We start from the raw sequence: 19,910 nt of genomic DNA, 5'->3' as shown, positions 1-19,910 counted from the left end.
ATAAAAAGAAATCGTGGAGGCAAAAAAATACGAGATTAGAGGAGATTGTGAATTTATCCGTTTCTCACTAGCCTACTATACTGTTATAAACTATGAGATCCAGGTCACTATGACATAGCTGCACTCACTGTGATTTGGAAAGTGGACAAGAATATTATGAAGAGTTGTCTTTGCCTTGTGTAATGGAACTGGTGAGTCTTGAAGTATTCAATAATTTATTTACATGAAGCACATGATATGCCGATTGAAACGCATTCCACTCAGCTACTGTAGCTAGGTGGCTACTGGCTACCAGGCTCATAATTCACTTTTAATTGCAAACAGAAAATGTCAAGCAAGCATCATGTCATACATGCTTCTCTTTCCAAAGGAATGAAAGCTGTTTGTGCCAACTTAATATCATGCTTATCATTGTTAAAATTGTGCTATACATGTGGCACAAACAAGTTTGTGGACTAGCCATAGGCTATATTTGAACGGAGCTGGTAAAAAAAGATCATTATGAGAACGTGTGGACAGTGGCACACAATGGGCTTAAAGTGACCGTGCACCATTTACAAATTAGATAAACAGCATCAAATGTCTAGTATTTCTTAAGAAATTAATACTTTAAAACAAAATTACTGTCATTATTATCTTTTAAATAATATAAAACTGTTGACCTTGGCTTCCCTTATGAGTCACCACTGGCAGACAGCCTAATAAATTGTTTGCAGGCAAATCTGTGGCCTAGCGCAGTGAAATACCATCAGTCAAATTATTACTCGTCCTTACAGTGGGCTCCGCAATTTGGAAAAACATTATATATATTTGCAGCTGTGCTGAGTGTCATGTAGCTATCCATTTTGTAGAGATTACTCAGGTATGCACATGTATATATTACACAGGTATGCACATGCATATGTCGTAAAAGATTACAAGACAGAAACATTGAACATATTTTAATCTGTATTTATAGAAAAAATACTGTGGATTAGATGGAAGTGCTAAAATTATGATCGATAGTCTAATAATGGCATTATTAAGTGAAGAGTACCTGATGACTTGTTCAGGACTTGAAAAAGATTGGGACTTGGACTTGGACTCGACTTGGCTTTGATGTGACTTGGACTTGGACTCGACTTGCCCTTCTCTGTATTTACTTGGGACTTGACTTGGACTTGACTGCTAAGACTTGGGACTTACTTGTGACTTGCCAAACAGTGACTTGGTCCCACCTCTGATACCTGGCTGAATGGAAGGCTTGTATTGTATTGTATTGATTCAGCCAGATCTGCACAGCACTGCAAGATTCACTGATTTGACGCTACCGCAACACAACGTCAGGCAAAAAACCACCAGACGGCCCCAGCGCACCTGGTTGGGGCACCTGCACCGCATGCTGGCGACCCGGGTTCTATTCCCACCCCGTGGTCCTTTCCGGATCCCATCCCGACTCTCTCTCCCACTCACTTCCTGTCGTTCTCTACTGTCCTATCTGATTAAAGGCATAAAAGCCCAAAAATATACTTTAAAAAAAAAAACACCAGACAGCAGAGGGCCCCCCCCCCCCCCCGCCATATAACACATCTCAGACGACGTCACACCAACATCACGTGACACCTCTGATGAAGGCTACAGAGGCAAGGTAGCCGAAACTTGTCAGGTACAATACAATTTACCTTATTGGCCTTTACAGAGAAACAGTGTAAATAGTAGGCCTAATGAACCTCTTCAATATACTGTACAACGTCAGCAGGTCTTGTAATAACCTCGCTGTGTACTTTCAGTTTAGAAGAATTGTGTTTGACTGTAGGGACACTGTAGAGAAGTGTAGTTATTTGAGCATTGTCAGTGGTATAAAATTAGTTTTTTCACATAGATCTCCGTTTCGTAAGGTCACCAAGAATCGTTTGTAGCCTACGGAGGAAAAAAACAGCGCTACACTCTGGAGGTATGTTTGTGAGCCCCCATATTCATGCCCCCAGAGTCTAGAGCTGTAGCTGCCTGGCTGCTTTAGCTATTGGCTGTAGCAACTCGACTTACTCCTGTGTCCTTTTAAAGGAACACAACAACACTTTAAGAAACTAGATGTACCGCAGAGCGGTACAAAATATGACCGCCGCCCAGGGACGTGCACAGGGGGGTTGCTCAGGTTGCCCGGGCAACTGCCCATATGCCCTTCTTGACTCATGTTGCCCTTCCAATGGGGAAAATAAATAAATAAATCGTACAATGGATGCAGAATTTCAGGTAGGCCTAGATAAAAAAAAAAATCGCAAAGCCTCATTCACTTCCATTCGGGCACCGAAAGTGAAAGTCAGTAGGCTGCAGCGCTGCACGCGACCGGCACCTGAGCAGAGCCTGCATAAGCGATATGAGACGACTCATTGTTGTCGGATAAGGTGAGTTTGTGATGTATAACAAACGAACGATCATTGTCATCATGTTTTATGAAATAAATGAAAATCTTCATAAATCCAGGCCACGTTTAGCCTAAATAATCAGACAGATAGCTTGCAGAGAAGCAGCCCGTTATCACATAGCCTAGCCTAGGCTACTATTTTTTTTTGGTAGGCTTTAGGCAAACTAAGCTACATGTCTGCTGATAGTTAGTTTCTCACATTTCGTTTTAGCAAGAAGAATGAATGATGGAAGTAATGCATCACATTAATTATTTAATTCAAAATAAATCCGTAAATCCTATCACTAGTATTTTGGGTATTGTTTGAAGCCAAGATGCCCACTGAAGAGTCAGATTCAGGGGAGGGAGAGACAATTCAGGGAGGCAGCAATCACTGCAGCCAACCAGCAGGTGAGACAGAGACTTTGCACTGTGATAAAGATGACATGACACTGTGTAGACGAATTGATTAATTAATCAGACTCATATTTTAGCCTACTAATGGCAATGTTTCATACACTTACATTACATTTAAGGTGAGGAGCAGTCACAAGCCTCCAGACTATGTGAGGAAAATGTGGACCAGGAGGAGGCACAGGACAGGAAGGCCTAAGTGATGATCACCAAATATGAGATGAGAGGACCATGCTAGAAAGTACAGGATTAAAGAGCTGCATGCTAAATAATTGTAATCTAAAAAAACATAGGTTATTTTAGAGGTCATTTCAAAGATCTTGCCTGAGCAGAACATAAATACCACTAAGGGCATTAAAATAATGATAAGTTAAGGTGATTGAGTGCTGTATTTCAGTGTTTTACTTCTTTGTGTATATATTTTTAAAAAGACGCTGTTATTCTCAGTCCTGCATGTAGGCTGTGAGTAAAAAAAAAAAAATATATATATTTTTTTTTTTGTTTGGGGGGGGCTTTTTTCAGGTCAGAGCAACTGCCCCTCAAAATTCCTGTGCACGTCCCTGCCGCCGCCCAGTCCAGCACATTTTTTCCACAAAAATAAATCACGCTGAAAGACCTATATGATTCTATTCTAACTGTCTCACTAAATTGCATTATCCACACTCAATTCTCACTGGTATCTGCTAGACATCAAGTACCAAAACATGATTAGTTCATAGATTTCACATGTAAAATTCATTTTATACAACCCCACCCCCATCTTGCCTGTTCATAATTCTGAGAAATTCTTGAAATGTGTGCGTGTACACATTTATGTTTATGTGTCTGGGTGTGTGCGTGCTTGTGTGTTTGCCTGCGTATGTGTGTTTGTGCATGTGCATGCATGCGTACATATGTCTACTGTGTGAGTATGTGTCATACGTATGATTACTGTGAATGTATGTGTGTGCGTGTGTATCTGTTTATGCACATGTGTGCACATGGAATGGGTTAACATGACCCCTGGAGGCAAACATACGGAAAAAATTGGTCATCCTAGGCCCTATGATTCTCAAGATATTCACAGAAAACTGTGTCTGCACTACCCTCCTTTCGGGGGGTCCAGTACAGCGGGGGGGGGGCTACAGATCAAAATGAAAAACGATGGTTCCATGCTATTCATGTGGGGTTACATTCCCACCAAGTTTCGTGTACCCGGTCTTTCAGTGTCCCGGGAATCCTTGTTGGTGTACGGTCACTAAATGTACACATAAATTATTTTATTGTAAGGCCCCCCATGAATGAAAGTTCACAAAACTTGGCATGCATTCGGAGGGTGTCATAATGATCCTACACTTTCAATTTCGTGGAGTTTTGACCATGTCAGCCAGAGATATTGTGATGAAAACACCTAATTTTTTGCTTTTTAATTTTTAACTAGGTGGCGCTATACATGAAATAAGTGGTAATGGGATGGGTTGACATGCCCCCTTAAGACCAATATACAAAAAAAAGGTGGACCTCCTAGGCCCTACGGTTCTGAAGATATTCACAGAAAACTGTCTCCGGCCACCTACAGGCCAGTTGGTGTATAGTAACATAAATTAATTTATTGTGTGGCCCCCCATGAACGGAATTCCACGAAACTTGGTGTGCATTCAGAGGGTGTCATAATGATCCTACACTTCCAATTTCGTGCAGTTTTGACTATGTTAGGCCACAGATACCTGCGATTACAACACCTCATTTTTACTTTTTTGTGTTTAACTAGGTGGCGCTATACATGAAATGAGTGGTTATGGAATGGGTTGACATGGCCCCTTGAGATCAACATACAAAAAAAAATGGTCCTCCTAAACCTTACGGTTCTCGAGATATTCACAGAAAACTGTGTCTGCCTTACCCTCCTTTCGGGGGGTGCAGTCCAGCGGGGGGGCTACAGATCAAAACGAAAAATGATGGTTCCATGCTATCCATATGGGGTTACATGCCCACCAAGTTTCGTCTACCCCGGTCTTTCAGTGTCCCGGGAATCCTTGTTGGTGTACGTCACTAAATGTACACATAAATTATTTTATTGTAAGGCCCCCCATGAACGAAAGTACACAAAACTTGGCATGCATTCGGAGGGTGTCATAATGATCCTACACTTTTAATTTCGTGCAGTTTTGACCTTGTCAGCCAGAGATATTGTGATGAAAACACCACATTTTTTGCTTTTTAATTTTTAACTAGGTGGCGCTATACATGAAATAAGTGGTAATGGGATGGGTTGACATGCCCCCTTAAGACCAACATACATAAAAAAGATGGACCTCCTAGGCCCTACGGTTCTCGAGATATTCACAGAAAACTGTCTCTGGCCACCTACAGGCCAGTTGGTGTATAGTAACATAAATTAATTTATTGTGTGGCCCCCCATGAACGGAATTCCACAAAACTTGGTGTGCATACAGAGGGTGTCATAATGATCATACACTTCCAATTTCGTGCAGTTTTGACTATGTTAGGTCACAGATACCTTCAATTACAACACCTCATTTTTACTTTTTTGTGTTTAACTAGGTGGCGCTATACATGAAATGAGTGGTTATGGAATGGGTTGACATGGCCCCTTGAGATCAACATACAAAAAAAATGGTCCTCCTAAACCCCACGGTTTTCGAGATATTCACAGAAAACTGTGTCTGCCCTACCCTCCTTTCGGGGGGTCCAGTCAAGCGGGGGGGTTACAGATCAAAACGAAAAACGATGGTTCCATGCTATCCATGTGGGGTTACATGCCCACCAAGTTTCGTGTACCACGGTCTTTCAGTGTCCCAGGACTCATTGACGGAAATTTGGGCATGCGAAAAAGAAAAAAAAGAAAAAAAAAAAAAAAAAATCTGACTAAACCTATATGACCGCCGCTTCGCTGCGTGGCGTTCATAATTATATCCAGTAGAAGTAACTTCATGCACAAGCAAGATGGCTTGCTAGTACTGTGCTTGCTGTCATTAGTCAGTCAAATCTTCAGTTCTTCATCACATATTGGTAACACACTACTACTTCAGCCTTTTCTCAAAATGCTGTGCGAATGTAGTGATATGATATGGATATAACGTTTTGAGTGTGTGTGTGGTAGACTGATAAATGCCAAAATGGAACATATAGGTATTGGTCACCTCTACAAACTGCTTGACACTGATAAGTGTCATAATTGGCTATATGAGTTTTGGTCATCTTCCTTAAACTGTATGACAGAGTATATCAGATCAGCCAGGTATAGTATAAAGTTCACGGCGGTTAGCACAGCCACAACTATCATCTTGTCAAATGGGCAAAGGTCTGGGTTGCTGCTGCTGCACTGACTGGGCCTAGAGGGGCTTCCCCCATGCAGCTTGTCAAACTTATAGATGGGCCAGATGATGGTGGCTGTCAGATACATAATGACGGCCAACAAGGCGTAGAAGGACAAGCAGCAGGTGGGGGTGGAGGTCAGGTAGTCAGAGCAATTCCCAATAGACAGGATGATGACCATGCTGGACAGGATGAAGCAGATGCAATAGACAGCCATGCACCATTTGATGGCCGTGTGACTCTCATAGGCGTTGGGGTCGCTGATGAACACAAAGATGATGCCGGCCACAAACGTTTCAAGCACCTTCAGCAGACCAGGCACTGTGGTCATGTAACCAGCCTCCCTGTCCGTGTTTGCCATTACCTTGCTGATGATTACCTCCATTGCATAGGCGATGGTGGCAAAGCAGGAGAAGACCAGTGAGACCACACGGCAGTTGTAGGACACACCATGCATGAAGAAGCCTTTCACAAAGTACAGGGCAAAGTCGACGGATGCGGAGAGGCAGAGGAGGAAAGCAAAGCAGGCAAAGGTGATGGGGAAGTTCTTCCAAGAGACAGGTACGCTTGACTGCAGCTCACATAGCTCCACCAGTAGCACCAGCAGTGTGCCAAAGAAGCTAAATCCCCAGCTGAAAAGGCACCACTCTTCCACCGACTGGTCCCTCACCGGTGCGCCATGAAGTGCCACACTAAAGGCCACGCAGGCCAACAACATAGCCAGCACACGTGGCCATAGAACATTCATAGCAATAGAGGCAGAAGCACTGTTGTTGTTGTCAAATATTTGCAGCAGCTTGTTGTAGGCAGAGGTGGCAACAGCAGTAGGTAAAGCAGCTGGGTGCCAGTTTATTGGCACACAGCAGACGGAACGTCCTGTATAGTCCTCTGCTTCGTCCAGAACTTTCTAGAGAGACAGGGTGTGGGGGAAGTGACATAGTTATAGATAAAGGTGTACAAAGGCAAGTAATACAATCACAGAATGAGCAAGAGCAGTCAAGAGACTGCAGACTTCGGCCCCCAACTTGCCATTGTAGTGTCAGTATCGTTACACCTTTACAAAAGGTTTTCTTCCCATATCTTTTATTCCGTTACTGTGTGTTTCCCCTACAGGACTCAATCTCAAAGTGTTTTAAGTAACAATATAGGCTATAAAACCAGCTGCGAAACGACTGTTTCAGACTAAATGGTGAACTGACAATGACAATTTTGCTGTGATTCACACTACTTTCTTTACTTCTTGGTGTGTGTAACTATCTCTGTGAGGTATTCCTGATTGGCCTTTTTGTGAAGGCTCTATAGAGATTGTGAACCTGACGCATATGTTGAGCGCCCTGCCAAATTAGTGTCATCATTGCCTTCTCTCTCTAAATGCATTTATCCATTTTAATAGTATTTATACATTGAACTGGTAGAGAAAGAGAATGAATAAACTTTGAATGTTTTTATTAGTCTCGTTCTAGAGACGGCTTTTCTAAACTGCTTGAATAAATAAAATGTTTCTATCTGTTTGAGCTTCAACTTTTGATACAGCTTGCAAGGGGAAACTTTTACAAATGTAGGTTAGAGCAAGGGTGAAGAGCCTCACCCACAGTAAATCAGTAACTCTTGACAACATGACATCAACACAATATCTGAATTCCATCAAGTCAGTTCATGTTGCTAGGTGGATGAAGCTTTGAGGCTGAAAACAAATATCACAGTCAGTCCCATTGTTATGATTTCACCAATTTAACAGCTTATATTTGTTTTTTTAATTGAGAGAGAGATGGATGTTGTGGAAAGAATGCTGTACAGAGATCAGGCTTTGATGAAGAGTGGACACAGGCCACACAATTAATGTAAATTACACTGTTACAGAAACTGTCAGCATAAGGTGTTCTATTAACAACGATTCAAACAAAGATCCTTATCTAGGCCTATTCTCAGCATCAACATTTGCTCTCATATATTTCTTTTTCTGTTCCCATTCTATGGCATTACAACCAGTAAACATTTTGACATTCCTTGAGTTTGACATTAAGTGTTAAAAATGATTTAATCCTGCCTCTGGTTCAGCAAGGTAAAATTCAAATAGGAAAAACAAAAAGTCACATGGCAGTGGTTTGAATTTGCGAATTAGCCTAAGCCCCACAGGCTCCACCTGTGCTGGATGATGCCTCCTAGGTAGGTAGTCTCTTGGAGGTGATTTTACTTCTGTTGTTGTTGAACATCACATCATTAGACTTCAAGACATATGGGGCGAACTTCTGCACCACCATCCCCAAAATGTTATTCCATTAGCAAACCAATTAAATAAACTTGCACCTATATGGCCAAAGATGATGAACATTCCAAAACTTCACAGTCCTTTTCTTCCCTCTGTGAGAATATCCAATCTGCAACGACATACCGTTGTACTTCCATTATCTTCATCTTCATAACGTGGAACCTAATTAATTAGGTGCGGGACCAACCCAGCGGGACACCAGGCCCATGGAAGACCATTTTGAAAAAAAATGCTGCGACAATTTCAAACTTTCCAAATTTTGGCAATTGCCTAGCGTATGCCTAGCATACGCAGCACCGTGCCATGCCAACAGCACTGAGAAAGACTGCAACGCCTTGCAGAGAGTGGTGCGCTCAGCCGAGTGCATCTCTAGGACTTCTCTACCATTAGACTCCTCAACATGGACATGCCAACTCTTATGAATACCATGGACTCCATTCCATTTTAATAACATTATTATTATTATTTATTATTATTATTATTATTATTCATGTCACTTTATTATTATATTATTTTGAATTATTTATTATTAACTTCTGCTTTTAATCTTATTTGTTTACTTAGATTATTTCTACTTTACACAGTCATGAAGCTAACCAGACTTACATTTCACTGCTTGTTATATACTACTATAATTATGTATGTGATGATTAAATCTGTCTGAACTGAACCGGCACATCTGGGAACTTTGAATTTGCTACGCGTCCCTGCTGCCCCCTTTTCTGGGAAAGCCGACCACTTGGATTAAATGGAAGCTGCTTTCCCTGAAAAAAGGTGCAGAGAAATGTCTATATATGCTGTATGAAGTATACTGTATGAAGATACGCCGATTATGCGAATGGGCCAATGAAATGAATAGGGACAGTACTTCCTCACTCTCCAGTTATATATGTATAATTATACTTCTATGGGTCCAGTTGTTTAGCAGTGTGGAGAGGAAGTGCTCTCAGAAGAGGTGGGTCTTCAGGAAGTTTATGGGGTTATGTTGCTAACATGGAGTCTCCATGAACTAATGATACTTAGTTATGAGGTATATCCATCACTAAGTAATCTATATAAAGACAGAATGATATAATTTAGTTTAAGTGAAATCAAACTGCCATAAACACAAGAGTGTACATTTAAACAAATATCAGGGGAAAACAATGGCCGATACCGATATAGGCTACACTGGTAAGTGTCATAATTGTAGATATATGTATTGGTCATCCTCCTTAAACTGTATGACAGAGAATATCAAATCAGCCAGGTATAGTATAAAGTTCACGGCGGTTAGCACAGCCACAACTATCAGCTTGTCAAATGGGCAAAGGTCTGGGTTGCTGCTGCTGCACTGACTGGGCCTAGAGGGGCTTCCCCCATGCAGCTTGTCAAACTTATAGATGGGCCAGATGATGGTGGCTGTCAGATACATAATGACGGCCAACAAGGCGTAGAAGGACAAGCAGCAGGTGGGGGGGGAGGTCAGGTAGTCAGAGCAATTCCCAATGGACAGGATGATGACCATGCTGGACAGGATGAAGCAGATGCAATAGACAGCCATGCACCACTTGATGGCCGCGTGACTCTCATAGGCGTTGGGGTCGCTGATGAACACAAAGATGATGCCGGCCACAAACGTTTCACAGACTTTCAGCAGACCAGGCACTGTGGTCATATAACCAGTTGGCCTGTTCCTGTCGGTGTCTGACCGTGCCTTGATGATGTTCACCTCCATTGCATAGGCGATGGTGGCAAAGCAGGAGAAGACCAGCGAGACAACACGGTAGTTGTAGGACACACCATGCATGAAGAAGCCTTTAACAAAATGCAGGGCAAAGTCGATGGATGCGGAGAGGCAGAGGAGGGAGGCAAAGCAGGCGAAGGTGATGGTGAAGTTCTTCCAAAAGACAGATGTGCCTGACTGCAGCATGCATGGCTCCGCCAGTAGCAACAACAGTGTCCCAATGAAGCTAAATTCCCAGCTGAAAAGGCACCACATGCCCACCAACTGGTCCTCCACCATTCCACCATGAAGTGCCACACTAAAGGCCACGCAGGCCAACAACATAGCCAGCACACGTGGCCATAGAACATTCATAGCAGTGGAGGCAGAGGCACATTGCTGTTGAACATTTGTAGCAGTGGAAGCAGAGGCACGTTGTTGTTGAACATTTGTAGCCGTGGAAACAGAGGCACGTTGTTGTTGAACATTTGTAGCAGTAGAAGCAGAGGCACGTTGTTGTCGAACATTTGTAGCCGTGGAAACAGAGGCACGTTGTTGTTGAACATTTGTAGCAATGGAAGCAGAGGCACGTTGTTGTCGAACATTTGTATGATTAGAAGCAGAGGCACGTTGTTGTTGAACATTCTTTGTAGTGGCGTCAGAAGCACGTTGTTGTCGAACATTTGTAGCCGTGGAAGCAGAGGCACGTTGTGGTCGAACATTTGTAGCAGTGGAAGCAGAGGCACGTTGTAGTCGAACATTCGTTGTAGTGGAGTCAGAAGCACGTTGTAGTCGAACATTTGTAGCCGTGGAAGCAGAGGCACGTTGTGGTCGAACATTTGTAGCAGTGGAAGCAGAGGCACGTTGTTGTCGAACATTCGTTGTAGTGGAGTCAGAAGCACGTTGTTGTCGAACATTTGTAGCCGTGGAAGCAGAGGCACGTTGTGGTCGAACATTTGTAGCAGTGGAAGCAGAGGCACGTTGTGGTCGAACATTTGTAGCAGTGGAAGCAGAGGCAGCATTAGCAGGTGAAGTAGAGCAGCATGTTCTTCTTAGTCTGGCCACTGTCTCAGCCAGTAGTATGTTTTTTCCCAGAAAGGGTATGGATGTGAAGGACTTTCTGCACTGGGGACAGTTGACTGTCTCCAAGTCATTATTTATGACCCGGTATTCCCAAATGCAGCCCTGACAGTAATTGTGCCCACAAGGGATTGTTATTGGGTCTTCAAGCAGTTCCAGACATATGGGACAATTGAAATCTTGGATATTTAGGAGTACATGATTTTGCGCCATAGTGAATGAAGCAGGAGGGGTAAGTTGTGAATCACAACCACAATCTGATGGCTCACAGCACAAGGAAGGTCCTGTATAGTCTTCTGCTTTGTCCAGAACTTTCTAGAGAGACAGAAGAAATTGATATAGACCACAGCTTTTCAAATTGGATGAATGTGAGCTTCCCCTCAGGATACATTAGGTCAGCTGCCCCCTCACACCACCATCACAGGGGAGGCTCGTCTCACCATTTGAAATATGCTGACATAGGCAGTTAAAGCAGCACTAAAGAGCAATTGCTTTCGGGGTCCCCCTACAGTTGAGAAGTACAATTATCTGTTACCACTGTACATTGTGATAAATGTAGACACTATAAACATAACTCCGAGATGATATGGTGGGAATGCATTGACGTCAGTCAGCAGAAAGAGAGCTCTGAATTCCTGCATCTACAGCAGTGGTCCCCAAACTACGGCCCGTGGGCCGGATACGGCCTGCCACCTCATTTTGGGTGGCCCCCCAAAACATGTCCGTGGTATATAGCATCTGGCCCGCACGGGAGTACGACATCGTCAAACTATAACCTCCATAATTTCCCCCATTCATTCCCTATGGCGAGTCATAACAGTACACATGTAATACTCTTTTTGTCCACAGGTGGTTGTTTTGGCGCTGTTTTGCATTTGCCATCGAAAACGGAATAAAATGTAGGTCTACCTGCAAACAATGTAAGAGGCCTATGCTGACTGCATCAGTGCTCAAAGTATTCTAAAAGTTTATCAATTAATTGTTAATAACTAACTAACTTCTATTCAAGTCATATTTCTGGGAATTTTTGGGATAATTATTTCTATTTTTTATTCACTTGTTCAAATGTTCATACAAATTCACAATTCACAAAGTTCTCATCAGGTGAGTGAAAGTGGTAATTTCAGATCTTTTTGCCAGCACTTCATAAAACTCTAATAGTTCGAGAACATCAAATTATTTGTAGGATATTGCTTGTTCACAACTTGAGCTGTGTATGCAGACACAGAGTTCAGAGTTTTGAATAAAATACACTTTTGGGACTCCCTGCTAATACTTTTGGGAATGCTAAAGTTTTTTTATTAGTATTACTTCATTTGAGCTACATTTTACACTGATATGGCATGATGGCAATATAAACACAGCTAACAATGGTATTAAATTGCAGTAGCCTATGATTAAATGTAATGGAATATTCAACTAAGGTAGACTGCTGTTCACAGCACTAAGCTATTTATGGTTACTAATATACTCCGGGTCTCTGGCCCTCTCTTAGAGCCAGGCATAGTGAGCTGGCCCTCGGAAGAAAAAGTTTGGGGACCACTGATCTACAGTATTCTGCAGTAAAGTTAGTTTACATGCCACAAGGCTTGGATTTAAAATACCCTTTTCATGCTTTTGTCACAGTGTGCAAAAATATTATCTAATCAGACTAATATAAGGTGTAACATAGACACATCACACACATGCATTGAATGAACGCTCATACCACCACTTCATTGTAAGCCTCTATGTTCGATGACACCAAATTAGCAAGTATTTCCTCCTGATTGCAGAAAGGTTTGTTTTCTTTTTCTGTCGGTCCGCGGTTGATTATTTACGCAGCAAATTATCAGACGAAGCAGCGTCTGATAATTTGCTGATTTCCCTCGGTGGCTCCGCGGGCCAGCAGTGTCCACGTTGCGGACTGGTGGCCCATAGTTTGAGAAACGCTGGCCTAGTTGTCATCCCATGTAAAGCATTTCCTCTCCCTTTACATACATTATAAGAAAAAAAAGCTTGCATGGTTTATGTTTTACCTAAACAAATAGGCTATCACCGGATGTGTCTTACATCTCACAGGTCATAAACACAGGACACGTTCGATCTCAAAGTGTGTTAAGCCCTGATAAAGTAGCAAAACGATTAGTTCAGTAAACGGTGAACTCAAAATGGATCCGACCAAGTCATTTACAACAAAGGAAAGATAAGAATGAAAAGTTTGGGGAAAAATAAGTATTTACCTTTCTTAAAACCACCACTTGTGTTGAAACACATTACATTACATTACATTACATTACATTACATTTGGCTGACGCTTTTTTAACCAAAGCGACTAACAACATGGTAAACAATAAGTTTTAGAACAATTCTCACAATTTTAGGACAGTTTAAAAAAAAACACATTAGTACAGTAAGAATAAGTGCGTCGGTGAGTGCTGTATTTTAACACATGTCTGGGTTTAACATAGGCATGTCCTATGAGAAAAGTGAAACTGAAAAGAATATGGTAAGCCTATACCTCGACCTATGTTTACATTAGCCACTGCTCTCTCCGCCCATTAAGCTTTAGGCAAAGGACAAGGTTGATGAGGAAATGGCTTAAGATAGTCAACCGACCTGTAATGGATTGTATTGCAAATTCCATGTGTGGTTAAAGAAGATGCAGACATTGATGTAATACAGCTTGCTAGAAGAGACTTCCACAAGCCCCGCCAAGAGTAAATCAGTTACTCTTATAAAATAAGACAGTATCTGAATTCCATCATCCAATCAGTACATTCTTGTAAGATGTTGCTGGGTAGATGTTATGCTATGAGGTTAAAAACAAAACAGGATGTTCTGACGGATGCAAAAAAAAAAAAGAAAGTGTCAACTGACAAGACCCGCACAGAGTTACCTCCCAGTACTCTTTGCAGAACACACCACAGCAGCCTTTCACAACAGTATCAAAACTAGATGTACCGCAGAGCGGTACAAAATATGACCGCCGCCCAGTCCAGCACATTTTTTCCACAAAAATAAATCACGCCGAAAGACCTATATGATTCTAACTGTCTCACTAAATTGCATTATCCACACTCAATTCTCACTGGTATCTGCTAGACAACAATTACCAAAACATGATTAGTTCATAGATTTCACATGTAAAATTCATTTTATACAACCCCACCCCCATCTTGCCTGTTCATAATTCTGAGAAATTCTTGAAATGTGTGCGTGTGTGCGTGTACACGTTTATGTTTATGTTTATGTGTGTGTGTGTGTGTGCGTGCTTGTGTGTTTGCCTGCGTATGTGTGTTTGTGCATGTGCATGCATGCGTACATATGTCTACCTGTGTGAGTATGTGTCATACGTATGATTACTGTGACTGTATGTGTGTGCGTGTGTATCTGTTTATGCACATGTGTGCACATGGAATGGGTTAACATGACCCCTGGAGGCAAACATACGGAAAAGATTGGTCATCCTAGGCCCTACAGTTCTCAAGATATTCACAGAAAACTGTGTCTGCCCTACCCTCCTTTTGGGGGGTCCAGTACAGTGGGGGGGCTACAGATCAAAACGAAAAACGATGGTTCCATGTGGGATTACATGCCCACCAAGTTTCGTGTACCCCGGTCTTTCAGTGTCCCGGGAATCCTTGTTGGTGTACGGTCACTAAATGTACACATAAATTATTTTATTGTACTGTAAGGCCCCCCATGAACGAAAGTTCACAAAACTTGGCATGCATTCGGAGGGTGTCATAATGATCCTACACTTTCAATTTCGTGCAGTTTTGACCATGTCAGCCAGAGATATTGTGATGAAAACACCTAATTTTTTGCTTTTTAATTTTTAACTAGGTGGCGCTATACATGAAATAAGTGGTAATGGGATGGGTTGACATGCCCCCTTAAGACCAACATACAAAAAAAGGTGGACCTCCTAGGCCCTACGGTTCTCGAGATATTCACAGAAAACTGTCTCCGGCCACCTACAGGCCAGTTGGTGTATAGTAACATAAATTAATTTATTGTGTGGCCCCCCATGAACGGAATTCCATGAAACTTGGCGTGCATTCAGAGGGTGTCATAATGATCCTACACTTCCAATTTCGTGCAGTTTTGACTATGTTAGGTCACAGATACCTGCTATTACAACACATTTTTACTTTTTTTGTTTAACTAGGTGGCGCTATACATGAAATGAGTGGTTATGGAATGGGTTGACATGGCCCCTTGAGATCAACATACAAAAAAAAAATGGTCCTCCTAAACCTTACGGTTCTCGAGATATTCACAGAAAGCTGTGTCTGCCCTACCCTCCTTTCGGGGAGTGCAGTCCAGCGGGGGGGCTACAGATCAAAACGAAAAACCATGCTATCCATATGGGGTTACATGCCCACCAAGTTTTGTCTACCCCGGTCTTTCAGTGTCCCGGGAATCCTTGACGGAAATTTGGACATGCGAAAAAGAAAAAAAAAAAGAAAAAAAATCTGACTAAACCTATATGACCTATATGCCGCTTCGCTGCGCGGCAGTCATAATAAAGTCTTCTCCGGATGTTATAACTGAACCAATTGAACAGCGTACAGTACAGGTCTTTTTTTAAATTGAGGGAAAAATGGAGTTTGTGGAAAGAATGCTGAACAGAGATCAGGCTTTAATGAAGAGTGAAACAGGCCTTATCATTGATGTCAATTACTAGCCTGGGTGTTCCCATGCTGCCTTGCGCGCGATTTGATTCACGCTGCTAAGGCAGCCTGGAGACCATGGAGCAAATTTTCGCCTGAGATAGGGAACCAATCACAGAACAGGGGGGAAAGCAAGACGATGATGAGCTATGCACAGACGCATTTGATAGACATCCGTGGCACCCAATAAACGGATCTGGGCATTTTTTTCAAATACGAGAAAATGAACGTTTGGTTCCCAGACCACGTCTCATTGAGAAGTGGTGGCGCTAGCCAGGCTAGTCAATTACACAGTTGCATACACAAAAAACTGTCAGCATATAGGTGCTCTATGAACAAAAGTTTAGATGTGCAGTCAGGTCAAGTTTCCATGTGCAGTTAAAACATGTACATTATACTGATGATCTTCTGAAAGTCATCACCAAGTTCTCAGTTATAAAATATATAGATAGGCCTAACATATATTCTCAGTATCTACATTCATTCAGGGTGGGGCATTCTAAGCAGTGATGGGAAAAATGTAGTGAGCGAAGCCAACGTCCTTTGCGTCCATATTGTAATGCTTTTTGGGCACTAATCGGGCATCTATTTCGCGCAGAACTGTGCGTGCGCAAGACTTCCCGAATCACAACACACCAACCTTGCTCCAACTGCGAGATCACAACACATGATTGGCATGATGTAGTCAAAACATAGCACATGGTTGGCACAATGTATTCAAAACATAGCACATGGTTGGCACAATGTATTCACAACATAGCACATGGTTGGCACAACGTATTCACAACATAGCACATGGTTGGCACAACGTATTCACTTGTCAACTTTTGGTGGAGGAAGGGGCACAATGTGTAGACTGAATGAAATGCAAAATTTGCTCTCATCTGAGAACAGGACCTTGGACCACTGACCCCTGCTGTGGCCCCTGTGCTGAATGGATAATAAAATGATTAATTTCTCACAATGATATGCATTGGCGCATAAGGCATTCTAGACGGATTTGTTAGCACGACACAGCCATAGATCCACTGATTTGATTGATTATCTTGCAGGATGCCTAACAACAAAGAGGTGAAGATCAGCAAACTATTTCATTTGGTAACATGGTTATTTGTTGCAAATAGGACCGTGTTATTGTCAGGGTTACGAGGATAGGACCCAAGCGCAAGACTCCTCCAGTCAATGTAAAATGAGAAACAACGTTTTTATAAGCATGAACATATGTTGGAACTATACCGGTATTGTCATTCAGGTGTAGCACGTGTAGCACTGCTACTTGGAATTTGCAGAATAAGTAACAATGGGGCTTTTTAGGTGTTGCATGCAAATCACTCCTCCCAAGTAGCAAAACATAATTTGTCACCAACAGGTAGCACCCAGGTTATCTCTCCAGGTTAATTTTAATCAACATAAATATCTGGATTCTCAAAACTTGATTTTTTCCCCCACAAATATGCTACATGATTTGTACAAACATACAGTGAAGAACAAGGATCCAGATGAGCCGTCATGTGTCACATTTTGGTTTTAGTTTTCCCCCAGGACACGGTTCAACACTCAGCAGCTCAGTTCACTCAGCAGAATAACATAATAATTAAGTCCAGTAGAAGGAACTTCAGCACAAGCAAGGCGGCTTGCTAGTATTGTGCTTGTTATCATTAGTCTGTGGTGTCAAATATTCAGTTAATCACGTATTGCTAACACACTATTACATCAGTCTGTTCTCAAAATGGGGAGAATTCTCCCATGTGTGTAAGGGTGCGTAAGTCAATGGCAGTAATGGTAGAATATGCGTAACTGAAGTGCGTAAAAGAAAAAGCTTACCCGTGATTTACGCGCGAATGGGAGAATTCCCCTCCAAAATGCTGTGCAAATGTAGCGATAAGATATGCACATAGGGGAGAATTCTCCCATTCGCGTGTTGAGAGTGTGTGGGGTAGACTGATAAATGTAAAAATGGTATTGGTATTGGTCGACCTCCACAAACTGTCTGACACTGATAAGTGTCATAATTGGCTATATGAGTTTTGGTCATCCTCCTTAAACTGTATGACAGAGAATATCAAATCAGCCAGGTAAAGTATAAAGTTCACGGCGGTGAGCACAGCCACAACTATCAGCTTGTCAAATGGGCAAAGGTCTGGGTTGCTGCTGCTGCACTGACTGGGCCTAGAGGGGCTTCCCCCATGCAGCTTGTCAAACTTATAGATGGGCCAGATGATGGTGGCTGTCAGATACATAATGACGGCCAACAAGGACAAGCAGCAGGTGGGGGGGGAGGTCAGGTAGTCAGAGCAATTCCCAATGGACAGGATGATGACCATGCTGGACAGGATGAAGCAGATGCAATAGACAGCCACGCACCACGTAATAGCTGCGTGACTCTCATAGATGTTGGGGTCGTTGATGAACACAAAGATGATGCCAGCCACGAAAGTTTCACAGACCTTCAGCAGACCAAGCTTTGTGGCCATGTAACCAGCCTCCCTGTCCCTGGTGTCTGACCGTTCCTTGATGATGCTCACCTCCATTACGTAGGCGATGGTGGCAAGGCAGGAGAAGACCAGTGAGACAACACGGTAGTTTTAGGACACAACATGCATGAAGAAGCCTTTAACAAAGTACAGGGCAAAGGTGATGGATGTGGAGAGGCAGAGGAGGGAGGCAAAGCAGGCAAAGGTGATGGGGAAGTTCTTCCAAGAGACAGGTACGATTGACTGCAGCTCTAATAGCTCCACCAGTAGCACCAGCAGTGTGCCAAAGAAGCTAAATTCCCAGCTGAAAATGCACCACATGCCCACCAACTGGTCCTCCACCATTCCACGAAGGCCCACAAAAAATGCCACACTTGCCAACAACATAGCCAGCACACGTGGCCATAGAACATTCATAGCAGTGGAGGCAGAGGCATGTTGTGGTTGAACATTTGTAGCAGGGAAGGCAGAGGCACGTTGTGGTCGAACATTTGTAGCAGTGGAAGCAGAGGCACGTTGTTGTCGAACACTTGTAGCAGTGGAAGCAGTGGCACGTTGTGGTCAACACATTTGTAGCCGTGGAAGCAGAGTCAGCAATAGCAGGTGAAGTAGAACAGTATGTTCTTCTTAGCCTGTCCACTGTCTCAGCCAGTAGTATGTTTTTTCTTAGAAGGGGTATGGGTGTGAAGGATTCTCTGCACTGGGGATAGTTGACTGTCTCCGAGTCATTATTTCCGACCCAGTATTCCTGCAGGCAGCTCTGACAGTAGCTGTGCCCACAAGGGGTTGTTATTGGGTCTTTTAGCAGTTCCCAACATATGGAACACTTGAAATCTTGGAAATTTAGGATTACATGATTTTGCGCCATTGTGAATTGGAGTGGGTAGTGCCTCTATTGGAGGCAGGAGGGGTGAGTTGTGAATCACAACCACAGTCTGATGGCGTGCAATGGCTCACAGCACAAGGAAGGTCCTGTATAGTCTTCTGCTTTGTCCAGAACTTTCTAGAGAGACAGAGCATGAGGAAATTGATATAGACCACAGCTTTTCAAATTGGATGAATGTGAGCTTCCCCTCAGGATACATTAGGACAGCTGCCCCCTCACACCACCATCACAGGGGAGGCTCGTCTCACCATTTGTAATATGCTGACATAGGCAGTTAAAGCAGCACTAAAGAGCAATTGCTTTTCGGGGTCCCCCTACAGTTGAGAAGTACAATTGTCTGTTACCACTGTACAGTGTGATAAATGTACACACTATAAACATAACTCCGAGATGATATGGAGGGAATGCACTGACGGCAGCCAGCAGAAAGAGAGCTCTGAACTCCTGCATCTACATGCCACAATGCTTAGATTTCAAAATACCTTTTTCATGCTTTTTAAGAATTTCCCCCCTAATTTAAATCCATTATACTCCCTGACTAATGTGTAACATATGTCCCACAAATGCGACAAGACGTGGTTTTCAAAAATACCTCTTACGTGATTTTTAAGGTCACATAGTAAGTAAAGCCACATAGTAAGTAAGTAACCTAGTCACATGTAACGTGTACTTGTCTATGTTACACTGACAATATAAAGTTAGCTAGTTAGTAAGCTAATGAAG

At 42.7% G+C, this 19,910-nt stretch overlaps 2 protein-coding genes across 6 annotated transcripts; both read right to left on the bottom strand.

Annotated features, from left to right (window-relative positions):
- Positions 1 to 5,707: 5,707 nt before the first annotated feature.
- Positions 5,708 to 13,870, bottom strand: LOC121681644 (myeloid-associated differentiation marker homolog). Of its 4 annotated transcripts, none has more exons than XM_042061490.1 (2): positions 13,768 to 13,870; positions 5,708 to 7,799 (listed from the first exon to the last, which is right to left on the bottom strand). In XM_042061490.1, exon 2 carries the CDS (start codon positions 6,861 to 6,863, stop codon positions 5,970 to 5,972), a length of 894 nt encoding a protein of 297 aa, XP_041917424.1. In that variant the 5' UTR covers positions 6,864 to 7,799; positions 13,768 to 13,870; the 3' UTR covers positions 5,708 to 5,969. The 4 variants fall into 4 exon arrangements, with proteins under 4 accessions (XP_041917424.1, XP_041917426.1, XP_041917425.1 ...); XM_042061492.1 differs by having other exon boundaries at positions 5,708 to 7,022; XM_042061491.1 differs by lacking the exon at positions 13,768 to 13,870 and adding an exon at positions 13,392 to 13,409.
- LOC121681640 (myeloid-associated differentiation marker homolog) lies at positions 7,831 to 19,561 on the bottom strand. Of its 2 annotated transcripts, none has more exons than XM_042061486.1 (2): positions 19,171 to 19,561; positions 7,831 to 11,383 (listed from the first exon to the last, which is right to left on the bottom strand). In XM_042061486.1, the coding sequence occupies exon 2, from the start codon at positions 11,380 to 11,382 to the stop codon at positions 9,565 to 9,567; it is 1,818 nt and encodes a 605-aa protein (XP_041917420.1). In that variant the 5' UTR covers position 11,383; positions 19,171 to 19,561; the 3' UTR covers positions 7,831 to 9,564. The 2 variants fall into 2 exon arrangements, with proteins under 2 accessions (XP_041917420.1, XP_041917421.1); XM_042061487.1 differs by lacking the exon at positions 19,171 to 19,561 and adding an exon at positions 18,353 to 18,406 and having other exon boundaries at positions 7,831 to 10,095.
- Positions 19,562 to 19,910: the final 349 nt, after the last annotated feature.

This window comes from Alosa sapidissima, chromosome 14 (genome assembly GCF_018492685.1).
Source record: "Alosa sapidissima isolate fAloSap1 chromosome 14, fAloSap1.pri, whole genome shotgun sequence".
In the NCBI taxonomy this organism is placed as follows: domain Eukaryota; kingdom Metazoa; phylum Chordata; class Actinopteri; order Clupeiformes; family Clupeidae; genus Alosa; species Alosa sapidissima.
Note: the sequence above shows the minus strand (reverse complement) of the source record. Positions and strands in the feature narration are given on the sequence as shown.

Coding starts and splice junctions, on each gene's coding strand:
- LOC121681640 (XM_042061486.1), bottom strand. CDS start 11,382: ATGGCGCAAAATCATGTACTCCTAAATATCCAAGATTTCAATTGTCCC.
- LOC121681644 (XM_042061490.1), bottom strand. CDS start 6,863: ATGAATGTTCTATGGCCACGTGTGCTGGCTATGTTGTTGGCCTGCGTG.